Consider the following 23,716-nt stretch of genomic DNA (forward strand, 5'->3'; position numbering starts at 1 on the left):
CGAGCACGTGGTTCCAGCGATCAGATGATCAGTTTCATTTTCCATTCTAATATTGTAAACACAGGGTTATACTGTGTTAGAGTTTATTTACTTGGGACGTTGAGTTACATGGAAAATGGTAATGGGACGTTGATATCTGATCTCATACATATGATATTTCACTACACTGTACAGCAAATACACAATAATAGTAATACTAATAGCAAATGTATACAAATAAACTTGAGATTACTTGTGTGTGTAACTTGAGAATAACTGTCTCTACATTACATAAGTCAGTGTGTCTTCTTTCTGTGTTAAATGAGCCAATAAAAGGGTTTCCAACCTGTGGTCTGGGCCCCTTGAGGGTGTCACGCATGAAGCATCTACATTTCTTAAACATCTGAATCAGCCATCTTTGGATGTGTGTTAGCAAGTCGATACCAAGCTTACAAAGTCATTGACAGTAACGAAAGACGATTGAGCAGTTGCTAAATTAAATGCAACAAAAACAGCCAAGAAATAGGAATATATCAAAGTAGGAGCATCAGTAAAATGCCAGAACAAATGTTTTGTGAAGAGATTTTAGACACTTTCTGATCTAACCTTCAAAGAGGGAGACTGGTCAATATTCTAGGAGCCAGGACAGTAGAAGCTTTGTCTCCACAAGTCTTGAACTGTGAGCGAGTACGGCCAGGAGTCTTTGCTCTGACCTCCTGAAAGGCCGACCTGTAGGAATCAGCAGCTCAATGATATCTGGTGGAGTCCAACTGCAGTGCCCGAAACATTATTAGAAAGACTCAACAACAAACATGGCCTGAATTAATCTTTCCCAATGTTCCCTCCACCCATCAAGCTGTCACACACTCACGTACAGAATGGGTTCTGCCACAATCCCTGAAACTGAAAAAACAAATGTTCATTTCAATTTACAACTGGCTATACACACTGAACAGGAGACAAAAGGTTGAAATACATGTTGAGTATCACAACACTCCTTAACACAGACCTCACCCATATACCACAGGTTCGCAGCTCGTCCACCCTCAGACATCAGGAAGAGTCCAAGACTAGAGAGGGAGACTGTCCAGATTATAAAATCAGTCAAAAGATAGAGAAAACAACAATGTGGGGTAATATTAAAGACCTCTGTGTGTGTGTGTGTGTGTGTGTGTGTGTGTGTGTGTGTGTGTGTGTGTGTGTGTGTGTGTGTGTGTGTGTGTGTGTGAACCAAGGAGGGGAGACCCCACATGTGACAAAAAAAAGGTTATTTACAAAACGGAAAATGTAATTAACATCTAGGCAAACAAAATCCAATAGAGTGGAAGCTAAACCAGTGCAGTCCATCAGATGAGCTGACTCCACTCATCCTTGCAAGGGGACATTGTGAGGGTAAGTGGTTTTGCTGCCTCTTATCTCTTCACTTCATTAATCCTTATTTTGTTTGGACAATTTTGACTCTTTGCTGCTCCCGTTTGTCTTTGCTTGCCTTCATCGCTCTTCCCACGCTCCCTCCTCTTCCTCACCATAGCCTCCCCATACTGGGTTTGCTTCTAACGTTATAAGCATTGACAGAGTTCCAATGCAGTATTACTTAAAATAAGTAAAGGTTCAAGGATTGTTTTCACAGCCCTACAATGGCCTTGCTGGCTTCAAATAATTGTGATTTGAGTTTGTCAGGGTTTGAGAATCGCCCACTTGGTTGACTTAAATATGAGGGGTCCTATGACAGGACAGCATCCATAACATTTTACATGCATCTCCATTTTTTGTCTTTTCCCTGTGAATCATAAGAGCTAAAAAACAGGTTGATTCTAAAAGGTCACAATATACTAGAGCACTTTATTGGATGTTATTACAAATTTCAGCAGACATCTACCAACACTAGATTGGTTTTATTTTTCTGAATAAAAATCCTCTTATCCTCATCCTTATTCTGTGGATGTAAACTGCTAAATTAATGTCACTATCTGTGTCTTCCTGTGTAACAGTTTATATTTAGAAGCAAGAAGCCAGAACGTAATCACTCCTATCTTCATAAAACCAGACATAACACTTTTGCAAAGATGATTTTCATAAAACAGCAACACAACCATAAATATGAATATAAAATGAAAAAACTTAACAATTGTTTTAATTATTTTATTATAATAATCATAATGTTAAAATAAATACAATCGGCTCCTGACAGCTCAAACAGGAAATGTTTCCACTGTAATGCCCTTCTCCATGTGTGTGCGCATGTGTCTCTTCAGCCTCGACGATGTAGAGAAACACTTCTTACAGAACCGACAGCTGTGCGGCTTCTCCCCGGTGTGTGTCCGGATGTGCATGCTGAGGTCGGACGAGCACCTGAAGCTCCTCTCACAGTGGGAGCAGGGATACGGCCTTTCTCCTGTGTGGATACGTTTGTGGAGGAGCAGCTCACCAGAGGTGAGGAAGGTCTTTCCACACTGGGAGCACTGGTGCGGTCGCTCTCCTGTGTGAGTCAGGTTATGCCGGATGAGGGAGGTCGACTTGGCAAATCTCTTCCCACAGCGTGAGCACGCAAACGGACGCTCCCCCGTGTGAGTGTTGAGGTGTTCGCTCTGAGCACGCTTGGTTTTAAAGCTCTTGGGGCACTGGGAGCAGCTGAATGGCCTAAAGTTGCTGTGGCTGCGCTGGTGTCGGCCCAGCTCTCCCTGTGTGAGGAAGGTCTTCTCACAGGTGGAGCAGACGTACGGCCTCTCACCTGTGTGGATCCTCTTGTGGCGTGTGAGGCTGGCCAGCTGGGTGAAGCTCTTCTCACAGTGGGAGCACTGGAAAGGCTGCTGGCCGTCGTGGGTCAGCAGGTGCCTGTTTAGAATCTGAACCTGCGTGAAGCTCTTCCCACACTTTGCACACGGGTAAGGACGTTCCTTGATGTGGATCTGCTGGTGCTTATTCAGGAGCCACACGTGGGTGAAGCTTTTTCCGCACTCACAGGGAAATGGCCGCACACCTGTGTGCTTCATCTGGTGTCTCTTTAAATCCGACGCCCGGCTGTAGATCTTCTCACACTGGGAGCATTTGTACTGGCGCCGGACCACGTGTCCCTGCCTGTGCCTCAGCCGCTCCAGGATGCTGCCGAAGCTCTCGCCACATTTCTGGCATTTGTACTGACCACCGCCTTTCTCTGATGCTTCCTCTGCAACTACGACCTCTGTTGTTATGTCTAAGGGAGGGTTGCGTGTCTGGCCGCAGGCTGTTCGTTCAAAGTGCAGTTTGAGCAAACCCATCTGCGTGAACCGTTTGCCACACTGGGAGCAGAGGAAGGGCCGCTCTCCAGTGTGAACGCGTTGATGTCTGGTCAGATCCCAGGAGTTCTTGAAGCCCTTCTTACATTCCTCGCAGGCGTACGGACGCTCGCCAGTGTGCGTCCGCTGGTGACGAGTCACGTCCGAGGCGCGGGTGAAGGTTTTGCCACACTCCTGGCACGTGTGTGGGTCGGGCCTGTCGTGGATGGGGAAAGGCTTCGGGAACTCCGGGCACTGGACCTTCTTCTTGGGGGCCTCAGCTGTCGCCGCAGCCTTCTGGAACCTGCCGTATTGCCCTGGGTGACTGTGCTCGAGGTGCTGCAGCAGGTAGGACTCCTGCATGTGGAAGAACGGACACTCGGAGCAGGCAAAGACCTGGGTGGACATCTCCACAGTGGTTCCTATAGAAAAACAGAAGATATAGAGAAGTTAGCTGTTCACGTTGGCCCTTTTCAAATTAGGAATACACATTGAACACATTTCCTCCCAGGCTCATGAATTTGTTCTTGCTTTAACCTCGTTTTTCTTATTTGAAGTAAGAGTGGTTTAAGTTAAATAGTCTTCAAACTATATTAATACTGAGTCTCAGTTTGCTTTACACAGATACAACAGGTAGGAGTGGCCTTCAGAGAGGAACATTTAACTTTTTTACTGCAAGTACATTTCAGAGCTTGTACTTTTATACTTTTACTTGAGAAAAAGGTTGAAATGGAGCCGATACCTGTAATTAAGTCGTTTTTAACACAACTATCTCTACCTGTACTTGAGTAAATAGTGTGTGTACCACCTCTGGTCTTTAGTGAGGCTTTGGCTGAGGACAACAAAACATAAAAAAACACGAGCAGTGGGGCCTGAACATCTGGTTCTTTCACCTTCTGCACCGAGGTGTTCAAGGCTTTTATGGTGTTGCAGGAGAGACCTCAGGTCATCAGGGTTGGAGAGCGCCTGCAGGCAGTCCCTCAGTACTGAAGGGGCAGAGGTCAGCCATGACACCGTCTGTTTACAAACAAAGGAATGATTGAGTGTCAGCATACGATAAATTGTGAGTAAATAAAACTTTAAGAATCTTTTTTTTTTAAAGCTTCCCTTCATATACATGTCTCTTACAACTATTAATTAACATAATAATGACAAATACTGTTATTTATTATCTCTTAGGCTGATTAGATTATATTTTTTAAGTAGACAGTGAGTATTTGAGTTTTAAAAGAATCTTATAACACTGTTGTCATCTATATATCAGTGTGTGCATGTTAGAGCTGGGCGATATGGCCAAAAAGTTAACAAGCAAAACTGTTATTCATCAGTCGATATTGATAATTATCAAGATAAATGTCGGGTTATTGTTTATAGACTGATTTGTGAAAGCTGTGGATTTTAAACGGTTCTTCATGAGCAGAAAATGACAAACATTTTTACAAATCAATCATGGGTGAGGTATAACACACGACTGATCGACCTCCAATTACTTATCTCACTTACACAATATTTAAGCATTATATTATTTTATTTATTGGACCTTTGTTTTATTGCTCTTCATGTGAAACATATTGAGACATTTATTGATTTATTGCCCAGCCAAACTGATTGTATGTCTCTTCCCACCTGGCCGAGGTCTGGTACTGGCAGAAGTTTCTCCAGTTTGGAAAGAAACTCCCACACGAGCAGCTGCATGTCCGTGTCGTAGCTGAGACCGTAATCTGCTTGAAAAACCTCCTGAGAAGGACAGAAGAGACAGACGCTCAGAAATCCAACAGTGGATGGTGAGTAAACAATCAAGTAAAAAACAAAACAATCATATATGATGTTTTACGTGAAGTGGTCTTGCCTGGTAAAAATGTTTCCTCTCTGCTGGGTCTTTGAGGAGTGTTTGGATGAGCTCCACAAAGATGGCCTCCTCTGCATCCACCTCTGCATCTCCACTCTGAAATATACTGTCATTGATTCAGGGGTCGTCTTGAAACAATATAAACATATCATGATCATCAGGATGTTTCCAGGGAACGGGACAGGCCGTCACTCTCTGACACGTGACATGCACACACAGCACCAACACGCTGTCACTTGTTCTTTTGGGAATGGTAATAAGGCCATTGCAAAAGAACACTGCTCGGACTTACCCCTGTGTGTCCTGGTGGGCGGATTCGTTCTAGGTGCGGCTGTATGCCTGACATGTCGGCTGTTTCCTCATTTCTACACAGCTCAAGAATAATCTGAACAGACACAGCAAGACATTCGGTCAACTGTTTCCATGAAGTGTGACACTACCGTAGGATGATGTTTTGTCACTTGATCTCAGCCGGAACCCACTGACTCACTTTGGATCGCAGCCGGAGCAGCAGTTTGCCCCGTTGCTTTGGACTGAGCAGGTCTGGAACCGTGGCCGTCACCAGGGACACAAACTCGTCCAGCTTTTGGTAATCGAGATGGTCCCTCCGCTGAGCCACCTGCCACATCGCAGCGGAGAGCAGCCGCAGAGGAGGGACCAGCAGCCTGAGTGAGGACAGTGGCAGGAAGACATCTGCAGGGACACAGGCATGAGGAGGACGGGGTCATGATGTGTGTGTGTCTCCTTCAGGTCAACTCAAATGTGTGCAGATCCGTCAATAGGGTTATTCCTCATCACACTTTGATTTTGCCTTTCGGTTTTTCGTACTTATTTGGTCACGTGAGAAACTTAAGGCACCAAAATGTTATGAATGTATTTTATGAAGCTTATAAAATATGATTCCAACATGTTGTGTTTGTGATATGATTTGTGATGTGATACAACTTAAAAAACCAAAGACCAAACATTCTGGAAGTGTTGATGACTATAAAATTGACCTTGTTGTTTTTGTTATTGTTGCAATTCAATATTAACAGTTATCACTTTTAATACAGTTGTTTATTTATACTGGGGATGATAACCTTTTCTCTGTGACCTATATTAAGAGATATGTGACCAATCGGAATGTACAGTCATGCCCACAAGGTCAAAGTCCATTAGTCCTTATCTCCCTCAATTAGGATCTGAGATTTTGGTTGCATATGTTTATCATGTGACCAGATCAGCATGACAACTAGAATGCTTTGACATTACATGTATATATGATATAACATTTCCTATTGCATCAAACTGTTAGATGTTAAACTGAAGCTTGATCATTTAGTGTGTTACGTTTCTGTAGCACATGTTCTCATATGTCAGATTGATGGAGAAACTCACAAACACAATGTAAAAAGGACGAGCTGCAGGGAGATACAGCAGCTCGTTCCTCGTGTTTTCTACTCTTTTTGAGATAATGTGATAAACACAGATACACTTTACACAGCATGAGATGAAATGATAAGCACCTAGCATCAGGAGCTAACAACCAAAACAAGCAACACTCTGCTCGGCTCCTGGTTTAGCCCAGTTAGCATCTTAGCCAAACACTGGACGATGCAGCTTTAATAAGTCCGGTTTCTCACTTGTAAGAATCAGACATGATATGTAATCATGTACTATGATTAGGTTAACTAAATGCCAGCTCGTTCCCATGCCTCGCTCTGTGATTTTGTGTGTTAGCTACCAGCTCTGCTGTTAGCTGGAGCTACGTGCTAACGACTAGCTAAACTAGGGAGCTAGTTAGCGGCTAGCTGCTGAACACTCAGTGAAGAGACGGACCTGTGTTTTCCAGAGAGGAGCAGCCGGTCTTCTCCATCACCCACACACTATAACGTGGCTTGTACAGTCACCGGGGAACTACACTCAGGTCATGTGGTTCATTGTGTGTGAATGCAGGGGGACTCCAGCCACACACAAATTTGATGCGCGTCTATTTGGGATCTTACGGCACTTGGAGCTGAAGACAAACATTGAAAGTTTGATGTCACTTACTATGGAGGATTGATTTCCACACAAGGTGTTAACAAGTGTAATATAATTGTGTATTTTATATATGTTTTGATGAATATGTACAGCAAAGTTGGCTACTTTTTCACTAGGGCACTAAACTTGTTTGTTATAAGTATTAGGCTATTTAAAATAAATACTTGGAAGGTGACACAGATATTTCACGTCACTCATGTTCAGGGTGACCCAAAGTGTCTTAACGTAGAATCTTGGAAAAAATTTAAGGGAAATTTGGCGATTCATTCATTTTGGCACTTGCCATATAAATTGCTCATATAATTACAAATGAAATCCTTGAGTTGACACAGCTATTTCACCTCACTCTTGTTCATGGTTTCTACTCGGGAGACTGAGTTGTGTCTCCCGCAACACGTGGCAGGCTCCACATGAGTCGGGGGTTGGTGTCTTGGAGGATCTCCTCTCAGGCCTGGATCAGTCGGTGGTGGTACTTGGTGGCGTCAGATACAGAACACAACTTCCCATAGGGGCTCAATTTGATTGAGCCAATCAAGGCGCACGGTGCTGGGCTGTTAGCACAGGTCAACCCCTCAGCAAGACTGGATTATAGCAGCACTATGTATTAGCAATATACACATATCCCAAATGTTCAGAATCGATTTGTACAAATAAGAAAAGGAAAGCAGACTGTTTTATATTTAAATTCTTGTTACATAAAGCAACTACAATGATGTTGCCTGTCATGTCACAAGAATTTCACTGCTCCGATGACACGGTCATTGGTGCATGTGACAATAAACTTTGATTTGATTTGATTTGATTAGAATTTATGCAGCTAATGGCAGCAACACAGTAAACAGTGTATTAAAGGTTGTTGCTTTCTTTTGGCATTTTAAGGGATTAACTACCAACTTATAAAATCACTTTAATAATAATATAAATAGCAATATATATTATATCTATAGTGCCTTTCAAAAACCCTTGTTTCACAAAATAAGATATAAATGCAAAGTTAGCGAATGATAAAAAAGCCAGATCACACTTGATCAACAAAACTTACCAGATCAAAACAAAGAAAAAAAAGACAAATACAAAAATGTTGGCCTATATGTTAAACCACTTTTTCAACTGAGAGATTTGAGATCAGGACTTTCTTGATGTATCGTTTAGATTTTGCAATGCTCGCACTCAACTATTCTCACTGTGACACGGTTTCTGATATGATAAAGACCAATAACCACTTTAGGACATAACACATTTAACAGCGGAACAAAGTCATCAAAGCATGAACATAAACCTGAATTGTTCTCGGGTGTTTTATGATGACAGATATTTGAACTGTAACACCAAACTGAAACCAAATGAGTGGCACCATTTGGTTGGTATAAACAATTTATTTGCAGCGTGTTCACTGTGCAAACTGTCAACATTTCAGTGCACTGAAATTGTAATTTCTCCTAAGTGACCCCACACTGGACCATCTTGATCTCACCAAACCTTTAAGATTTGAGGTTGATCTTTTCTTTCCATGACTCTGTTGTTGAACAGATTATTTGGAGACACTCATCTAAAACACGTAAAATATGATACAATCAGTTTGTGTGCCCATTCATTCTGATTTCAGTGTCAACTTCATCAAAAACATTGCACAGCTTCAATCCACCAGGATAATTCCATATTAGTCATAATACATAAAAAATCATTTGAGTGATATTACATGTTAATTTTTGGACATTTCCAAGTCCTGATGATGCCATTGCCATTTTTCAATAATATAAATAATTAAATTGTTTCTTTTTCACGTGGCAACAAATAAATCCAACCATGAAGTAACAGCAGCTGGCAACAGGTCACAGGAGGAGGGAGTTGTGTGGTTCAAATATCTGATATGAAAGCAGGAGGCTACGTGTATAAAACTTAAGGCACATGGTGCGGGGCGTGGAACCTCGATGTGTTGTGTCAGATAACGCAGCAGGAAAAGTCAGTCAAAGCTCGGTTAGCATTCCTCACGACAGGGCAGGACCAGCACTCAGTGTCTTCAGGCTCCACAGTCCAGGAGACAATCCTTTAACAAAAACAATCACATAATCAAATGTTAAACGTACGACAAAAAACAAGCGGCAAACATTCTGTGAGGTATACAAAAGCACAGGTGGTATTCAGTTCTGAGACACAACAGTCTGGTTAATGTGTGAACACAGGGTGTCTCAGAATGTCAGGGGAGATTATTTTCATAATCAGGGTTATTTTGATCATTACTACTAATAAATAATGTTCCTGTTGTGTTTGCTTATCGTGGGAACTGATGGGTTTCTCTATGGCGGGTCTCATCCTTACTACGTAAAGTTTCTTAAGATGTGGCCTAGGGGTAGAGTGGTCGTCCTCCAACAAGAACGTTGGCGGTTCAATCCTCACTCTCCCCCATCTGCCTGCCGTTTTGTCCTTGGGCAAGATAGTGAACCCCTAAACAGCCCCTCATATATGTTGAATGCACCAATTGTAAGTTGCTTGGGATAAAAGTGTCTGCCAAATGACATGTAATGTAATGTGCTAATACTGAATTGAGTTCAAATGAACCAAATGTATATTTGACATTTGCTGGATTCATATCAGGACTTGCTGGGTAAAACAATCACTGGTTGCACCACTCTGATGGGAACACTCAGAAGATATTAACTTATTGTGAACGATTGTAAATTCTAAAGAACATTTTGTTGTAAACTGCTCTTTGGATGTTGTTAAAGTCTGTAGAAGTTCATGAATGAATGAACAGTCACAACTCAACCTCACACAACTCAAGCAGATGATTGACGCAAGTGTCACAAGAGAACCTGATCTTCCCATTTTAATTCTCACTGAATAAACACAATTTTTAATCTATTTATTGAGTTTGTTTGTCACTTTGGGAACAAATAAAGAAAACAACAGTTGAGTGCCCACCGCTAACAGTAGCTCAGTGGCGACCTCTGGTGTTCAGCGCATATTAAAACAGGCTAAGTTAGTGTTTAGGGTGAGAGCTTAATAGATCAAATGCTTCCAGGTCTTGGAAAGTTTACATGAAATACAAGTTAATAAATGACGCCTCAAAAAACGACCAAATCAAGCGGCGCTGGCTCCATTCATCACTTTTAACTGCGTTATCAGCTCGGGGAGTTGTGGACACTTCCGTAGCCGCCCTCTGCTAACAGCTGGAAGCTAACGAGTCTCACCCACCTGGTTACGGGACAATGAAATACATGAAGAGGAAGAAGACGATGTCGAAGAGCACGAACACCCAGAAGTCAAACCAGTACGAGTGTTTGGGTAGAGACGGGTGAGCTCCTGGTTTGAACATGCTCACTTCTTCCTCGGTCTCAGTCGCAGGAGTTGACTTCAGCCCCATGATCACTTTGGTCCTCTTCTTCTTCTTCTTCTTCTGCTGATTCTTCTTCTTCTGCTTTCGGATTTCATTGGCGGTTGGAATCAACGATTTGGTGCATTACTGCCACCAGCTGGTATGGACTGTGTCTTTTCAGAATCAGAATCGGGTTTTATTGCCAAGCAGGTTTAGACATACAAGGAATTTGCTGTGGTTTATTTGTGCAAATATAAATATCAAATAAAGTTTCCTTTGATCTATGAAGACTGACATTGCAGGAGTAGAGCTGTTTGTTTACGGCTCAGCATCAAAGGATTGAACTTTCTGCAAATTTTGGTAAGAATTTGAGCATGGTAAAGCCCTCAAAAAGCCAATTCATTTGCCTGAATAATAATGATTATTATAATAATAATAATAATAATAATAATAATAATAATAATAATAATAATATAATCCTTACAATTTCAATAGGGCCTCACCTGTCAGGCAGTGCTCAGGCCCTAAATATCAAAACAGCAAACAAAAATAAAACATAAAAAATACCATAAGCACCAGGAGAGGGATTGTGCAATATGTAGAATATGTCTGTTAATTGCCACGGGAAGCAATTATATTAATATATACATATACTAAACCGTACTTGAAAACATTATACAGGAAAATGTGATTATTGTGAGCAAGAGGAAACAGTTCATCGTGTCATAGCGCACTGTCAGAAATAGGAGCAAGAAAGGAGGCAGCTATAATTGTAAACCGTGGAAAGATTAATGTATTTTGAATCAAGTGTTATCCTACAAAATAACACAAAAACAAGTGTTTTCGCATACTATTTCATTATTTTACAATAACAGATATAATTGAGAGAATATAATATTCTATTTGTTATTCTGATGTCTATTTTTGACTGCCCTCTTTGCTGCTGTACATTCCCCCATTGTGGGACTAATAAAGGATTATCTTATCCTGGGTTGTGTTGTGTTATCTTTGATCATTTGTGTTTAAACACTAGATGTCACAAACACATCACCACCAGCTGGTTACCCGCTGGACTCAGCAGTCTGTGCCTGCCGGCCTGTCAACACAAGCCATGACAAGTGCAACCTTTATCATACAACACTTTGATACTAATCTGTGTTTTCATTAGAGTGATGAAAAAACGGATCTATTTAACTCACATTGGAGTTTTTACATTGTTGCGTAAACTTGACACTGCGGCACATTTAAAAAACAATCCTGAAACTCAAAATAACATTAGTTTCATTGTGTTAGATCAACTTTCAGAGTCAGTTCTTGCAAACATTTTCTTGATGGACATATTGAATTCATATTGTGTCACTAGCACATAGAGTCCTGTCCTAAAAATATAAGGATTCAATTTGTTAGGTATTCTATAATGTTTTTAAGATAATCTGAAATTATAATACATAATACAATGTATTGATAATATATTGACATTAATATTACCATGCCAACACCATATGCCTGTTTTCAAAGAAATCAAAAAACATGTGATGTTATTCACTATGCCATTCATTTTTACAAGAGATAATTTTATACCTATATACTCTGTCTCAAATTGTTATTTACTTCTACCTCAGTACATCTACCCACAACAAGTGCTTCTCAAAGGACACAAAAGGCAAGAGCTCAGCATGTCATTTGCTCGTGTGACACCAAATACCATTTATTAGGGCTTTACAAAGACTACAAAATCCTCCAGATGAGTTAAATCACTGTCTCTGTCTATTTACATGATATGTTACATACAAATGTACAAAATATAAAACATTTACGGACAAATGTTTCACCCAAAAAAGAAGAAAACTTTCTCTCAAACCATAGTAAATGCTATGGTTTTCAACTGAGATGTAACTGCAGAGTGTAAGTGGAGGAAAATGACCAGTCGATCATCGGCACTGTAGTTTACACTGTTACCGGTGACCAAGCTCCGAAAGCTCGGGATCTACTGGCCTACATCTGAAGTGTAGAGTAGCCCAGAGGGTTAAATGTGGGATAGCCAAGCTCAGGTTTACTACAGGGGTGTAAGTCAAGTTAAGGAGCAACCTGCTACCATGGCAACTGCTCCATTCGCATGCAACCGCACACCCTTCGAGGACACGAGGTCGGTGAAGTTGGCCGGATGCACGTGCGAGCCCCCCGGGGCTCGGCTGCGGAGACACGTGAAGCTGAACACAGGTAGGATTGTGTAAGTTAGGATTGTCCTGAGGTCGTGACAATGGGACTTGTTGGTCTCTGATGGGCTTTGACTGACTAGTAGCACCTGTTGGTTGTCGGTAAGCGTTATACAGTACGGTGTCGGGTCAGCTTCAGTGCCTCGCACAGCCCCACGAGCCCAACGGGGGCGGCAAGCTCGGGTTAGAGCGTCCACGGAGGAAGTGCTTCTAAGAAACAACGGGCATTCGTAAAGACAGAGAGGAGCCGGAGAATATTTTGGCAGGATGAGGGGAAAAGTGCCTCTTTTTTTCTGTTCTCAGTCTGTGATGCCAGTGAGTCCACAAACACTTTCTTACTGTACACCGTATGCCGCCTGCATTCGGCAAAACATCCAATCACCACAAGACACACACCTGTTTCTGACAGCGTGTTGAGTTTTTTGCATTTCTCTTTTCTTTTTTTTGTAAGTACAATAATTTACTCAGCGGGTTAAGCATATTGTAACATCAACAGGGCAGAATGCATCTTTGATTCACTGTGCAAGACTTAAATATTTACAACCCACCCCGACCTCAAAGTGTGCAAAACCAACCCACTCGTTCAAACAGAGAGGACAATCGAAATTCAAAATGGCTTCCGTCCAATACACGCATACATAAAGGTAAAGGTCTCTTCTCAATGCATCCCCTTTAAAAAGCTTCAAAACATGCTCATCAGGCTAGAAAACCCCAAAACAATTTGGTTGTGCTCCTGTCTGTTCAAGTGAGCCCAGCTCAACTGGGCGCAAAACAACAACAAAAAAACAACCCCTCCCCCTTTTTAAAATGTTTTTACAATATTGGTCAGTTTTGAATTCAAATACAGCTTCAACTCTTTTATACTTCAGCTGTCAGAAACAAGAAAGGGGGGTTTGGAGGAAGAGGGAGTGACCACAAACCAAAGGTTTACAAGCAGCATCTTTGACGGAGCAGAAAGCGGATCATCATCATCATTCACCTTTTTCTCACTACAGCCAATGGGAGGAGGAGCTGCCTCCCCAACGTTTGCACATTTAAGGCAGTGAGAAAGCACCGATATCATTGTTCCCTCATTCAGCTCTTGAGCTGAAATAATTTAGATTTCTCTGATTTCTAGATTCGCTGCACAAGACTCTCAATCGGGTTCCAGATAGTTCCAAGCACAACATTGTCAGCTCCAATCATTTAATTATTACTGATATTTTGTTGACTGAACTAAATATGTTACCGCAATTTAACCAATATAGGCCGGAGTAAAAAATAATCAGTCTGCTGTTTTCCTATTACTTTCAAAATGTCTCTGTCGCAGCCAACTCTACTTGTTTCGTTGTCACAGGAAATAACCTATTTGCTCGGACCATCTGCTAAGCTCCACCCCCTTTAGATACGGTTACGTCTGTCAAGCTCTCCATCTCCACAGTTTACAATGATAATGATTGAATATTAAGGTTTAGCTAATTAGCTAAGTTAACGCTACTTTCATGACTTGGTTAAAAACACTGTGTGGCTCCCGTTTTCATGGGATCATGTAGGCCTAAGATTGGTCTTGAATGTGCATTTGGCATCTGCATCCATTATATCATGCTGTGTCATGCGTTCCAGGAAAGTCCACTTGCAGAAACAGATTTAAGTATTGTAAAGCTTATAAGCACAGTGGCTCATATTATTCACATAGTTAAGCTAGTTAGCGAGACATGCTAATGTGTGCAGATAACGCTAGCACACCTTTTCTCTTGTGTTTCTGGTTTTGGAAAAGCTCAATAATGATGCCACCCTAAAACCGTTTCATTGCTCTGTGTCTCTGCTACAAGATGGAGACATCCAAAGCTTGACAGACGTGATTGGACAATCATTGATTGGGGGGAGGAGCTTAGCGAGTGATCAAGTGATACAGTTGTGTGTTTGAGAAGAAGGCGCCGTGACAACATGCTTCAGATGTGAGGAAAGCTGAAACAACTTAATCCAAGTCTACAACCACGGGCGGCTCTGCATTGTGATGGGAAGTGTGTGTGTGTGTGTGTTTTTGATGTGAGTGTGCATTTGGCAGTAAATCAAAGAGAGACATTGGCACTTGTCCATTTTTTCTTCACAGTAGCGATGTGGCTGGATGACACAAACAATGCGTGTTGCTTGTGCTTGTTGGCATGTGGCTCAACTGTCCACTGAGCTGGAGAGATGCATGGTTGTGAGTGTGTGTGTGTGTGTGTTTGCCAGTATGTTATGATAATGTTAGTTTTCTATTGAATCTAGTCGGGCTGTAGAGGCGTTGCCATCATGGAGATACAGAATTGCCTGGGCACAATTTATGTTTAGAAAAAGCAAAGACACAAAAAGGTGATATAACAGCAACGAGACAAAAAAGTTTCTTTAGCCCAACCTGATTCTAAATCAGAAACTTGTGTGAAGCCAGTTCAGCAAACCACAACAAACTGCTGGTTTTGGAGAATATATCAATTGAGTTAATGCTGCGATTAACTCAACTTGTAAGAGCTCAGAGCCTCTAAGATAGCCACCAGAGGGCACTGTATAACCGCCCAAAAAACTGTGTCTTCCTCCTCCCTTGCCTCCCTCCTGTTGGACATCAGGTACCTCAGAGGTGTTAGAGGTACAATGCCTTGCTCAAGGACACTTTGACAGCCTGGAGTATTGGTCAAATGAAGGCTTGGACTGATTAAAGCCTCTGATTAAAGGAAAGTCTGCCCCTGCTGCCTGTTTGTAAGTGCATTTATGTATGTGTGTGTGTGTGTGTGAAGCACCTCCTTACACAAGGAATGAGATAAGAAACAGAACCTGTCCCCACCCTTACAAACATCTGAAGATATATCTGGGTTTTAAAGAAACAAAAATCCAGTTTTGTCATGTCGACCTATTCTCCCCTTCTCTCTGACACTTTGATGCCCAAAGTTGAAGTAGTGGAGAGTAACCTGTGGCTCGTCACGGCCGAGCTCAAACGTTTTACTCTTTGGAATACAATTTCAGAGAAAAGCCCCGTCTACAGATATTTGAAAAGTTGTATATTTCAAATGTGATACATCCATTAATGATTACTCGCTAACTTCACCGTTTGATGTCAGCAAAACTGAAACGATCCAACCTGAATGATTGTTTTCCATATAATACTTTGATTTAATATTGCACCATCCGTATGTAGAAAATAGGGGTTTACCGTGAAATTATGGATATAACATTTTGGATGATAAAACTTTTCATATGCCATAGATCTGTGCACTACTCGGGTCGTGTCGGACAGTGTTGGGGGTTCAAATGTTCCCAGGCTGGTGGGGTCCAAGGGTGCGGTGTGTCCCAGCGCAGCTCTCGCTCTCATAGTGCCGACTCCAGTGAGGAGTCCAGCTGGTCGTCATGGTGACTGGTGCTGTCGCTGTCGCAGCTCTGTGTGCTGGAGTAGTTAGCTGCCTCCTGCAGCCGTAGCAGCATATTCATCTGCAAACACAACACAGCAAACAGATTGATAACAGAGACTGAGGATGGAGAACTAAAGACAGATCAAGCATGACAACTTCAAATACATGCAAAGACATAGTCAAGTGTTTCTTGGAGTTATTTATAACAAACTTAGCTAACTGGCTCCTAGCTATACTCTAGAGTCATTGGCATTTACATTCATAAACAGGGCAAAATATTAGGATCATTTTTCAATATGGTGTTGTTCTGTAAACTGTAGTAGAACGCCACAGTCTACTACAACCTATTTTTTTCCCGTTTCTAAACTAAGATTCAGGTTTCCAAGTATATCTGAGATGCCACTGTACTTATTACATCTAGTAAATACACACAATATAAGAACTCACAACCGTTGTCTTTGAATTTAGCTTTTGTGATAAAAGCACTGTTAAAAAACATGCAGTAAATCACCAGCAGAACCTCTCATCCCTGTAACAGAGCTAATGGACTAAATAATGCAGCAGTGCTGCTGCATCTGGTGCATTGCTTCAAGAGTTCCTAAAACGAGTCGTGGCACACCTGCGCTCAAAGTGGACACATGCACGCATGCACACACAAACACACTAGAGGATCAACTATTGTCGGAGATTCAGAGAGAGAAAACGGGTGAATAGAGAGAGAGAATTAATTTCCTTTTGGGGGGTTATTGCAGCCCAAAAGGAATTAAAGGGTAGTCATCCAAAAACAACTGGCTTGATTTAGCAACTGTGTGTTTGTGTGTGTGTGTGTGTAATGAGGTTTCACCTAAGAGCTGATAGTACTGAGCAACTCCACCTGCTTGTTTTTTATTGTTTCTTATTTTGCAGAAGAAAGGACACTTTCTATGGAAACCAGAAACCTTGAATTGAGGAACTCTATGAATAATGTATAGGTGTATAAATATTTGATTTGATTTAATTAAATCCCTCAATTAATGGGTAATGATGAGGGACATATATCCATCTCAGTCACACCTTCTTTTCTTTTCTTTTTCCTTATTTTCTTATTTTAATTTCCAGCACTGCTACAATGTAAAATACAGCCCGGCTCCTTCACATTCCACTAAATTGTTATTTTCATCATCGATTTTCTTTTATTAAATGCCCAAAATAACTCCCCACAGTATGCTCCTTAATGGCACAGATTGATGTCTAACAGTGGTACTGCTTGTGTTTTATGTCTCCCTCACCAGTGGGTCTCCCTCAGTGTCACTCTGAGACACTTGCTTAGATGAGGCTCCCTCCTTGGATGAACTGTAGCCTTCGTATCCTACATCCTCTGGCCTCAACTGGAGCAGCGACTGGCCCTCCTGCTGCAGCGCAGCGCGATTCCATGGATACGTGTCGTTCACCCACTTGGACGGATCCTCCCATGCAGCTCTTTTGCCGTAAAGCTGTAGATTGGGGTCAAAAGGGGCGCACTCTTGTTATACTACTTGAGAAATTAAAACAGCTTTGTCTATTCCGACTTTGTTACAATAAAATTAAGTAATTTATATAACAATTATACTGTACATTCATTGATAACAGTGCATATTTATAAAACACTGTATTCTACTTTGATTTGATTTCTGCAGCTGGTGGAAAGCCCTTTAAAATCTTCTTCTGTTACCTAAAGATATTCTGGTTAATGGTCCAGAAAATTAATTTGAAGGATCACAGGACGTACCTGAAGCCCTTCCCTGACGGCTTCCAGCAGGTAGGGTACCAGAGAGTAGTTCCACAGGTCAGTGAACCAAACCCGAGAGCCTTCCACATCCATGGGACAGGACAGGAAGAGACGGGGGCCTGCAGGGACAAAAAGTCCAGACCATGAGGGTTTGTTTGGATGGAAGTAGAGAAGACGAAGACAGGGAGCAGACAAACAACATGCATGCTAATTTAAGCGATACTCAATAACTTCAATGCAATTTGATTTATTATATTCAAAGACAGAATATGAATGTATGAAGGAAAGACTGTGGTTGAAATAAGACACCACACATGTGTGAGTGTGCTTGAACTGACCTATGGTGACATCGGAGGAGCTGTGTGCCTCTAGGAAGCCGTTGAGATGCTGCCAGGTCTTGGGGATCCAGTCGATGATCTTAATCAGGTCATTGCTGCGCATGTTTTTAGTGATCTCTGTCTCTATCAGCTTTCGGCGCAGGAAACGTCCCAAGAAACCTTTGATGGGCTCGGTGTGGTTGGTGCACAGCACCCACCTACGACGGGCGAGAAATAAAATCAGTGAATCTAATAATTCACTACAACATGAAACCAGATTCCTTATCAAGCAACATAGCCAGTTTCTTGTGCTGTTTCCTTACAAGCATTTCTACACAGGTATAAATTGATTTGGGAATATTTAAATTCACTGTAAAAAAACAAATCACATTAAATTCATGTTTGACTCATATGAAGCTTTCCCTAATGACTTGATGTTTGCCAAATCATCAGCTAGTCAAACATGCCAACCGAAAGAGATCCAACACTGGTTGACATGCACAATACTTTTTTTATTTTAATTTCATGTTTTAAGTCTAATTATCTAAAAGATGTAATTACAGCATTCCCTGTGGAAGAATGTTTTTCATTTATAATCTGAGATAACTAACATGCTGATAGAAAATTTAAATCAAACACATTGTCTGAGAGGTGAAATAAAAGGAAATCAAGTAAACCAAATTAGTTTGTGAAATCGATCACACTTGTACACGATACACCATCGGTATTTTAACCTCAGCATAAACCACCTATACGACAATATACTGAAATCAAATAGTGTAAGTCAAGGTTAAAGTGTTCTCACTAACCTGAAGTTGTGGTGCAGCTCGAGGTTCGGAGAGGAGGAAACTCCCTGGTTCATGGTCCCAATTACATACGGGCTAAAGGTGACAAGGAGAACGAAACACACAGTTACTCACAACTGCTCCATTGTGTTGCTGCTGGGTCGGTAAGAGGGACACCAGTGTGGCCGCCGGGTAAATCACTGCCTGCTTGTTCACAACAGTACACTACTCAATAATGATTAGAGCAAACTTCCATCTGGACAAGCACAGTACAGTTTCTCCTGGGCACAACGACTCAGCCTGACTGGAAAGACAGGAAGCGATCCGACTCACCATTTGTGGTACTTGCAGTTGAGGAAACCGTTGAATATGTCACTCAGGGAGCCAATATGGTGGAGGTTGTCCAGGATGACCACAGTGGGGAGCTCGGTATCCGTCTCCTCAGAGTTGCACTGCTCAGCCAGGTTGGACAGGTACTGACGCAGATCCTGGGGGAAGGAGAACATCTTTCACTATGTGCACCCTGATTTAGATGCAGCCTTTTGAAAGGCTTAGAGTGTATGTCAGCTCCCACTATTGCTTTATTTATGCTAAACTCAAGGAAGGTATTGACATTTACAGTAAATCACCATCCTCGAACTGATATTTCACAAATATCACGGGTTTAATAACAGGCACGATGTTTACAGCTTGCAAATCTGTGGGTCCAAGCTTTTCTGTTCCTGGACAAACTTTGACTATAAAAACCACAAATAAGTAAAATTACATTGTGTCTGAATCTGCTGTTAACATAAGCAATAACACCTATTGATGATATAACTCCAGGTCTAAGGCCCAATATTTAAATGTCAGTGAGGATTCTCAGTCATCCAGGTCATTGTATCTTCAGAAGTGTTTGTAGTCAACTGGACTTCCTTGTGTGACTTAAAAAAACGTTTCACCTCTCATCTAAAAGGCTTCTTCAGTTCTAACTGAATAATGGGAGCTTGAGAGGATGATAGTAATTATGTTAAACAGGCAGGTTGCAGGTTGTAGATTATTGAAATGATTGTGTATTTTTCTTATCCCCAAAGATGATCAAAATCAACAAAGACAAATGTCATGTTGTAAATTCAGTCCCCTTTTTTTTTTCCAGAAATGCTATTTTGGATGAGCATTCAATGACCATATTAAATTATTTGTGGTGCAGGTGGCAGACAGACCAACTTGTACACTCACTGCAGCAATGAATCTTAATTTTTATCAACAACAACAACAACATGAGACTTCTCTGTTCTATGTACCTTGCTTGAGTTCTGGTCCACGTTGAAGCTGGCCACATTGTGCTCCGTCACCTCCTGCCCCATCTGGGAGATGATGTACTCGGCCAGCTTGGCAGCCAGGAAGGATTTGCCAGTGCCGCTAGGTCCTGAGAGGATGATGCGCCGGTGCTCCATCAACAGGTTGAGGTACCGCTGGATGATGGGTTTTGGGATGAGCGTGTCAAACACCAGACTGTCTATACTGTTCTCCCTCACTCCTAGCAAGAGGAAGGAAGGAAAGACGGAATGAGAGGGAATAGAGTGGAAATCAATGTAGTGATGTCTTTTATTGTTGTGCGCAAGCATTCAAGAAATGCTTTTAAAGGTTCATACTGAAATAAAACAAGACATTTATTAGGGTAACAAAAATGTATTTCACATTTCTATGTCAATCTGCTGGAATCCTGTAATGAAAACTCCTTGCTTTGTACCTTTGAGGTTGACCTTGATAATGTTGTTGTCGCCCACCAGGTAGCCGCAAGGCAGCAGCTCAGGCACTTCAGAGGCGTGGGCGCGAACCACATCACCCATCCTGTAGCAGACGATGCTGTCTGAGTTGAGACCCAGACTGGTCAGAGGGTCCACCCGAAACACGTACTCCTGCAGGGAGGGAGGAGCGGAAGATGAAGAGCTGCAATATTGATCATTCTTAAAATATGTTGTGGCTCCGAACTGTTGCTCTATGAGTTCTGCCGTTACTTCTCATATTGATTGTGTATCTTGCTTTGTCTGTCTGTGGGTCTTACATAATAAGTCAGACATTAGTGAAGTTGGAAGAGGGATACAAACTAACATTGTACAGATAAAAAAGTTCTGTTTTTTGACCTGGTTTTACAGCTTAAGCATGGCTTAGGTTTATAATTCCCTTAACTTCACCATCAGAGAACATTCTCACATACGATTCAGAGTGTCCAATTTATCAAACCGAAGGCTAAGTGATTTCGAAGAGCAAAACATATTATTATCAATATTACATACATTCATATCTTCATACATAGGTAGGATGTGGTATATGAAATTCTAGTCCAGGCGCTCGTATGAATAGTTAGTAATGAAATGTCTTAAGTAAATAAAGGCCTCTGTATGGAGAGTAGTTGTATTTTAATATTTTGTATTTATCAATGAGCCAAAACTCTTTTGAAAATGACCTGAAAAATCCTCTACAAGATTCAATAAGACCAGAGGGAGATAACATTTCAAATCTTATGTAGTTATGAAATGCCACATTATGGATTTTGGCTCAGTGACATTAATAAAATGGAACAGCCATCATTAAAGCTACGAGAAATATCTGTGCTTCTCTGTCTGCTGTTACTATTATCTACCAATAACTGACGAGCTATGAGCAAAGACCTTCATTGTTTACCTTGAAGAGGCGTCGGATGACTCCGTCCAGCACATCCCACTTGGTTTTTCCGCTCACTCCTATCGACCCAATCAGGTACTGCTGGTTTTTTGTAGCCTGTTGGTGTCAGATTAATAAAAAAAACGGAGTCAGATATGTTTACAGCACTAATAACTAACAATGTAATAATGTGAAGTCTTCGTCCACTGACCTTAGTGGTTCTTCGCCCGCTGCTGACGGTGACCACGATCCGAACGCTCCGGCCTTCCTTGCGTAGATTGCCCTCGTAGCCGTCATCCAGTAGAATATCTGAAAATAAAACTTTGGGTTAGAAAACACAACCAACTTTGATCAGCCAGACACTAAATTCATTATAAACAAACTCGCTCTGCCGGCCAGAAAATTATAGCTGGGAATGGACAAACAGACCCCAAAGTGAAAAGATTGTTAATTGGTTTCTTTCATGGGATAATTACTTTTACATTTAATCAGTGCTCTCATTCGGAATGATTTTTAGTGAGAGTGCAGAATGATAACGCAAGAAAAAGGAAATGAAAAACCCTTTGATAGATGAAAGGTCCATCAGTAACAGAAGATCAAGCTGACAATGTGTGTCAACATCAACAGGAAACCAAATATTTAACTGCTGAGTTGAAATCTGACACGCAACACATTTCTTTGCCAACAGCAGTAGAAATCTCATCTGAATGTCGAAAGCTGAAGAAGCAGAAGCTTGGATTGTGCAGCTTGAGGAATTCAACATTTAAATTCACTTAATGCATAATTAATCAGCATCAAAATAACTTTGATCTGAAACCACTGAAACCAGTCTCCAGAACTATGAGCCGAAAGATGCTAAAATACTAAAGTCCTGAGGAGTCAAGTGCTAAATTTTTGCAGGTTCATCACTACAGGAAACTCCTCTCACACACAAGTAGTGACGTTATTCACTGTTCATATAAGAATATTAGTTACAGTAGCTTTTAAGGACTACTACTTGTTCACAGTGAACAAGACTTGGTCAAAACCTATATAGTTGGGTGAAGTGTGACAACTGTTGCTGTAAACAACTACAAATGACATCATCATGTTGTTTTTGTGTTCTGCTTGGTGTTCGCCTGTTTCAGCCCATTGTCTGTTTGCTCCTCTCCTACTCTCTGTGCTCACATATACAGTTTTTTAATAGCGATAAATCCAGACAAAGCTCTTCTCATCCACGTTTTACTAACATAAATTAGTATGTAATAGTGACTGAGAGTCAGCCCATGAAAACAAAATGTTTACCAGCAGGCACTTTCAATTTGCTGCTCTACACTGTTAATGTACTGATTTATAACTGCAACCTCATCTGTCAGATAACAACGAGCTGTGCTGTGACTTTGTTACATTCACATGTAAAGTAATCACTCAGACAGGAAGCTCATTCATACCTTATTGTCAACTGCTTTAAACTGAATAAGACACAAACTGTACATAGTTGTGCTTGTGGAGGAAAATCCTGACATTTGTGGGACAATATCAGCAACTTTGTAACAATCATAACGATTTCCTGCTCTTGTGTAAATCATCTTATTTAAGGCATCTTATTGAGCATTTAAAAAACCCATGGACTTCAGACTCTGGGAACTTATTTCTGGATTTAAGGACCCATGCAGCACTTTCACATTTTGAAAGAGCAGCAGCCAACACTTGGCTGGATGACCAGTGGTGTAACTTCATCAGTCTGACAGTCACTGACATTGGCATTTATGAGACTGGCCTCACTGCAGCAGTATAGTATATATATATATATTATAAAACTGCAAATAAAGAGCACTGCATTATTTAAGTAGCTCTTTCTATATTGGTCCAGCTTGACTCATTTGATGTCACCTTTAACCTTTGACAACAATCCCACCACTAACAACTTGAACCATAAATCTTTTCATTCTTTTACTCCCAAGCTCCGTTTTGGAGAGAGAAGTGAGTACTTTGTATTCAGCCGGCTTCCTTTAGCCGAGGGCTCTGTGTTGGGGTGATAACGGCACGCTGGCCGACTCGTCTTCCCACGCGTCACTGCACTTGGCTCATCCCTCCATCAATTAACGAGGGCCCGAGTCCTCGGAGAGAGCTGTGCCTTCTATGTTAATTATTGGACGAGTGAGAGGAACAAAACTCTTTCAGTTCTCAAACGGAGCAGGCCTGCAGAGATTTTCCTCATGTTCGTGCTCGTGTTTGTGT

General features: G+C 41.5%; 2 protein-coding genes and 1 long non-coding RNA gene across 5 annotated transcripts in view; all 3 read right to left on the minus strand.

Moving 5' to 3' along the window:
- Positions 1-2,141: 2,141 nt before the first annotated feature.
- LOC133007117 (zinc finger protein 835-like) lies at positions 2,142-7,025 on the minus strand. Its single transcript, XM_061075712.1, has 7 exons — positions 6,904-7,025; positions 5,573-5,775; positions 5,375-5,467; positions 5,083-5,178; positions 4,860-4,970; positions 4,127-4,250; positions 2,142-3,655 (listed from the first exon to the last, which is right to left on the minus strand). Exons 1-7 carry the CDS (start codon positions 6,938-6,940, stop codon positions 2,172-2,174), a joined length of 2,148 nt encoding a protein of 715 aa, XP_060931695.1. The 5' UTR covers positions 6,941-7,025; the 3' UTR covers positions 2,142-2,171.
- A 1,438-nt stretch (positions 7,026-8,463) lies between these two features.
- On the minus strand, positions 8,464-10,504 carry LOC133003384 (uncharacterized). The gene is made up of 2 exons (XR_009678282.1): positions 10,303-10,504; positions 8,464-9,154 (listed from the first exon to the last, which is right to left on the minus strand). It is a non-coding gene; the product is annotated as an uncharacterized LOC133003384 (long non-coding RNA).
- A 1,598-nt stretch (positions 10,505-12,102) lies between these two features.
- The window catches only part of nav3 (neuron navigator 3), a 178,950-nt gene continuing 167,336 nt past the window's right edge, over positions 12,103-23,716 (minus strand). For all 3 annotated transcript variants that reach the window (XM_061078914.1, XM_061078909.1, XM_061078921.1), the window contains 10 exons: positions 21,708-21,805; positions 21,518-21,613; positions 20,583-20,751; positions 20,134-20,369; positions 19,184-19,338; positions 18,875-18,946; positions 18,087-18,283; positions 17,749-17,867; positions 17,270-17,473; positions 12,103-16,080 (listed from right to left, as the gene is read on the minus strand). In XM_061078914.1, coding sequence (XP_060934897.1) covers positions 15,961-16,080; positions 17,270-17,473; positions 17,749-17,867; positions 18,087-18,283; positions 18,875-18,946; positions 19,184-19,338; positions 20,134-20,369; positions 20,583-20,751; positions 21,518-21,613; positions 21,708-21,805 — 1,466 coding nt within the window. In that variant the 3' untranslated portion in view covers positions 12,103-15,960. The remainder of the gene's footprint in view (positions 16,081-17,269; positions 17,474-17,748; positions 17,868-18,086; positions 18,284-18,874; positions 18,947-19,183; positions 19,339-20,133; positions 20,370-20,582; positions 20,752-21,517; positions 21,614-21,707; positions 21,806-23,716) is intronic.

Source organism: Limanda limanda, chromosome 1 (assembly GCF_963576545.1).
Source record: "Limanda limanda chromosome 1, fLimLim1.1, whole genome shotgun sequence".
Taxonomy (NCBI): domain Eukaryota; kingdom Metazoa; phylum Chordata; class Actinopteri; order Pleuronectiformes; family Pleuronectidae; genus Limanda; species Limanda limanda.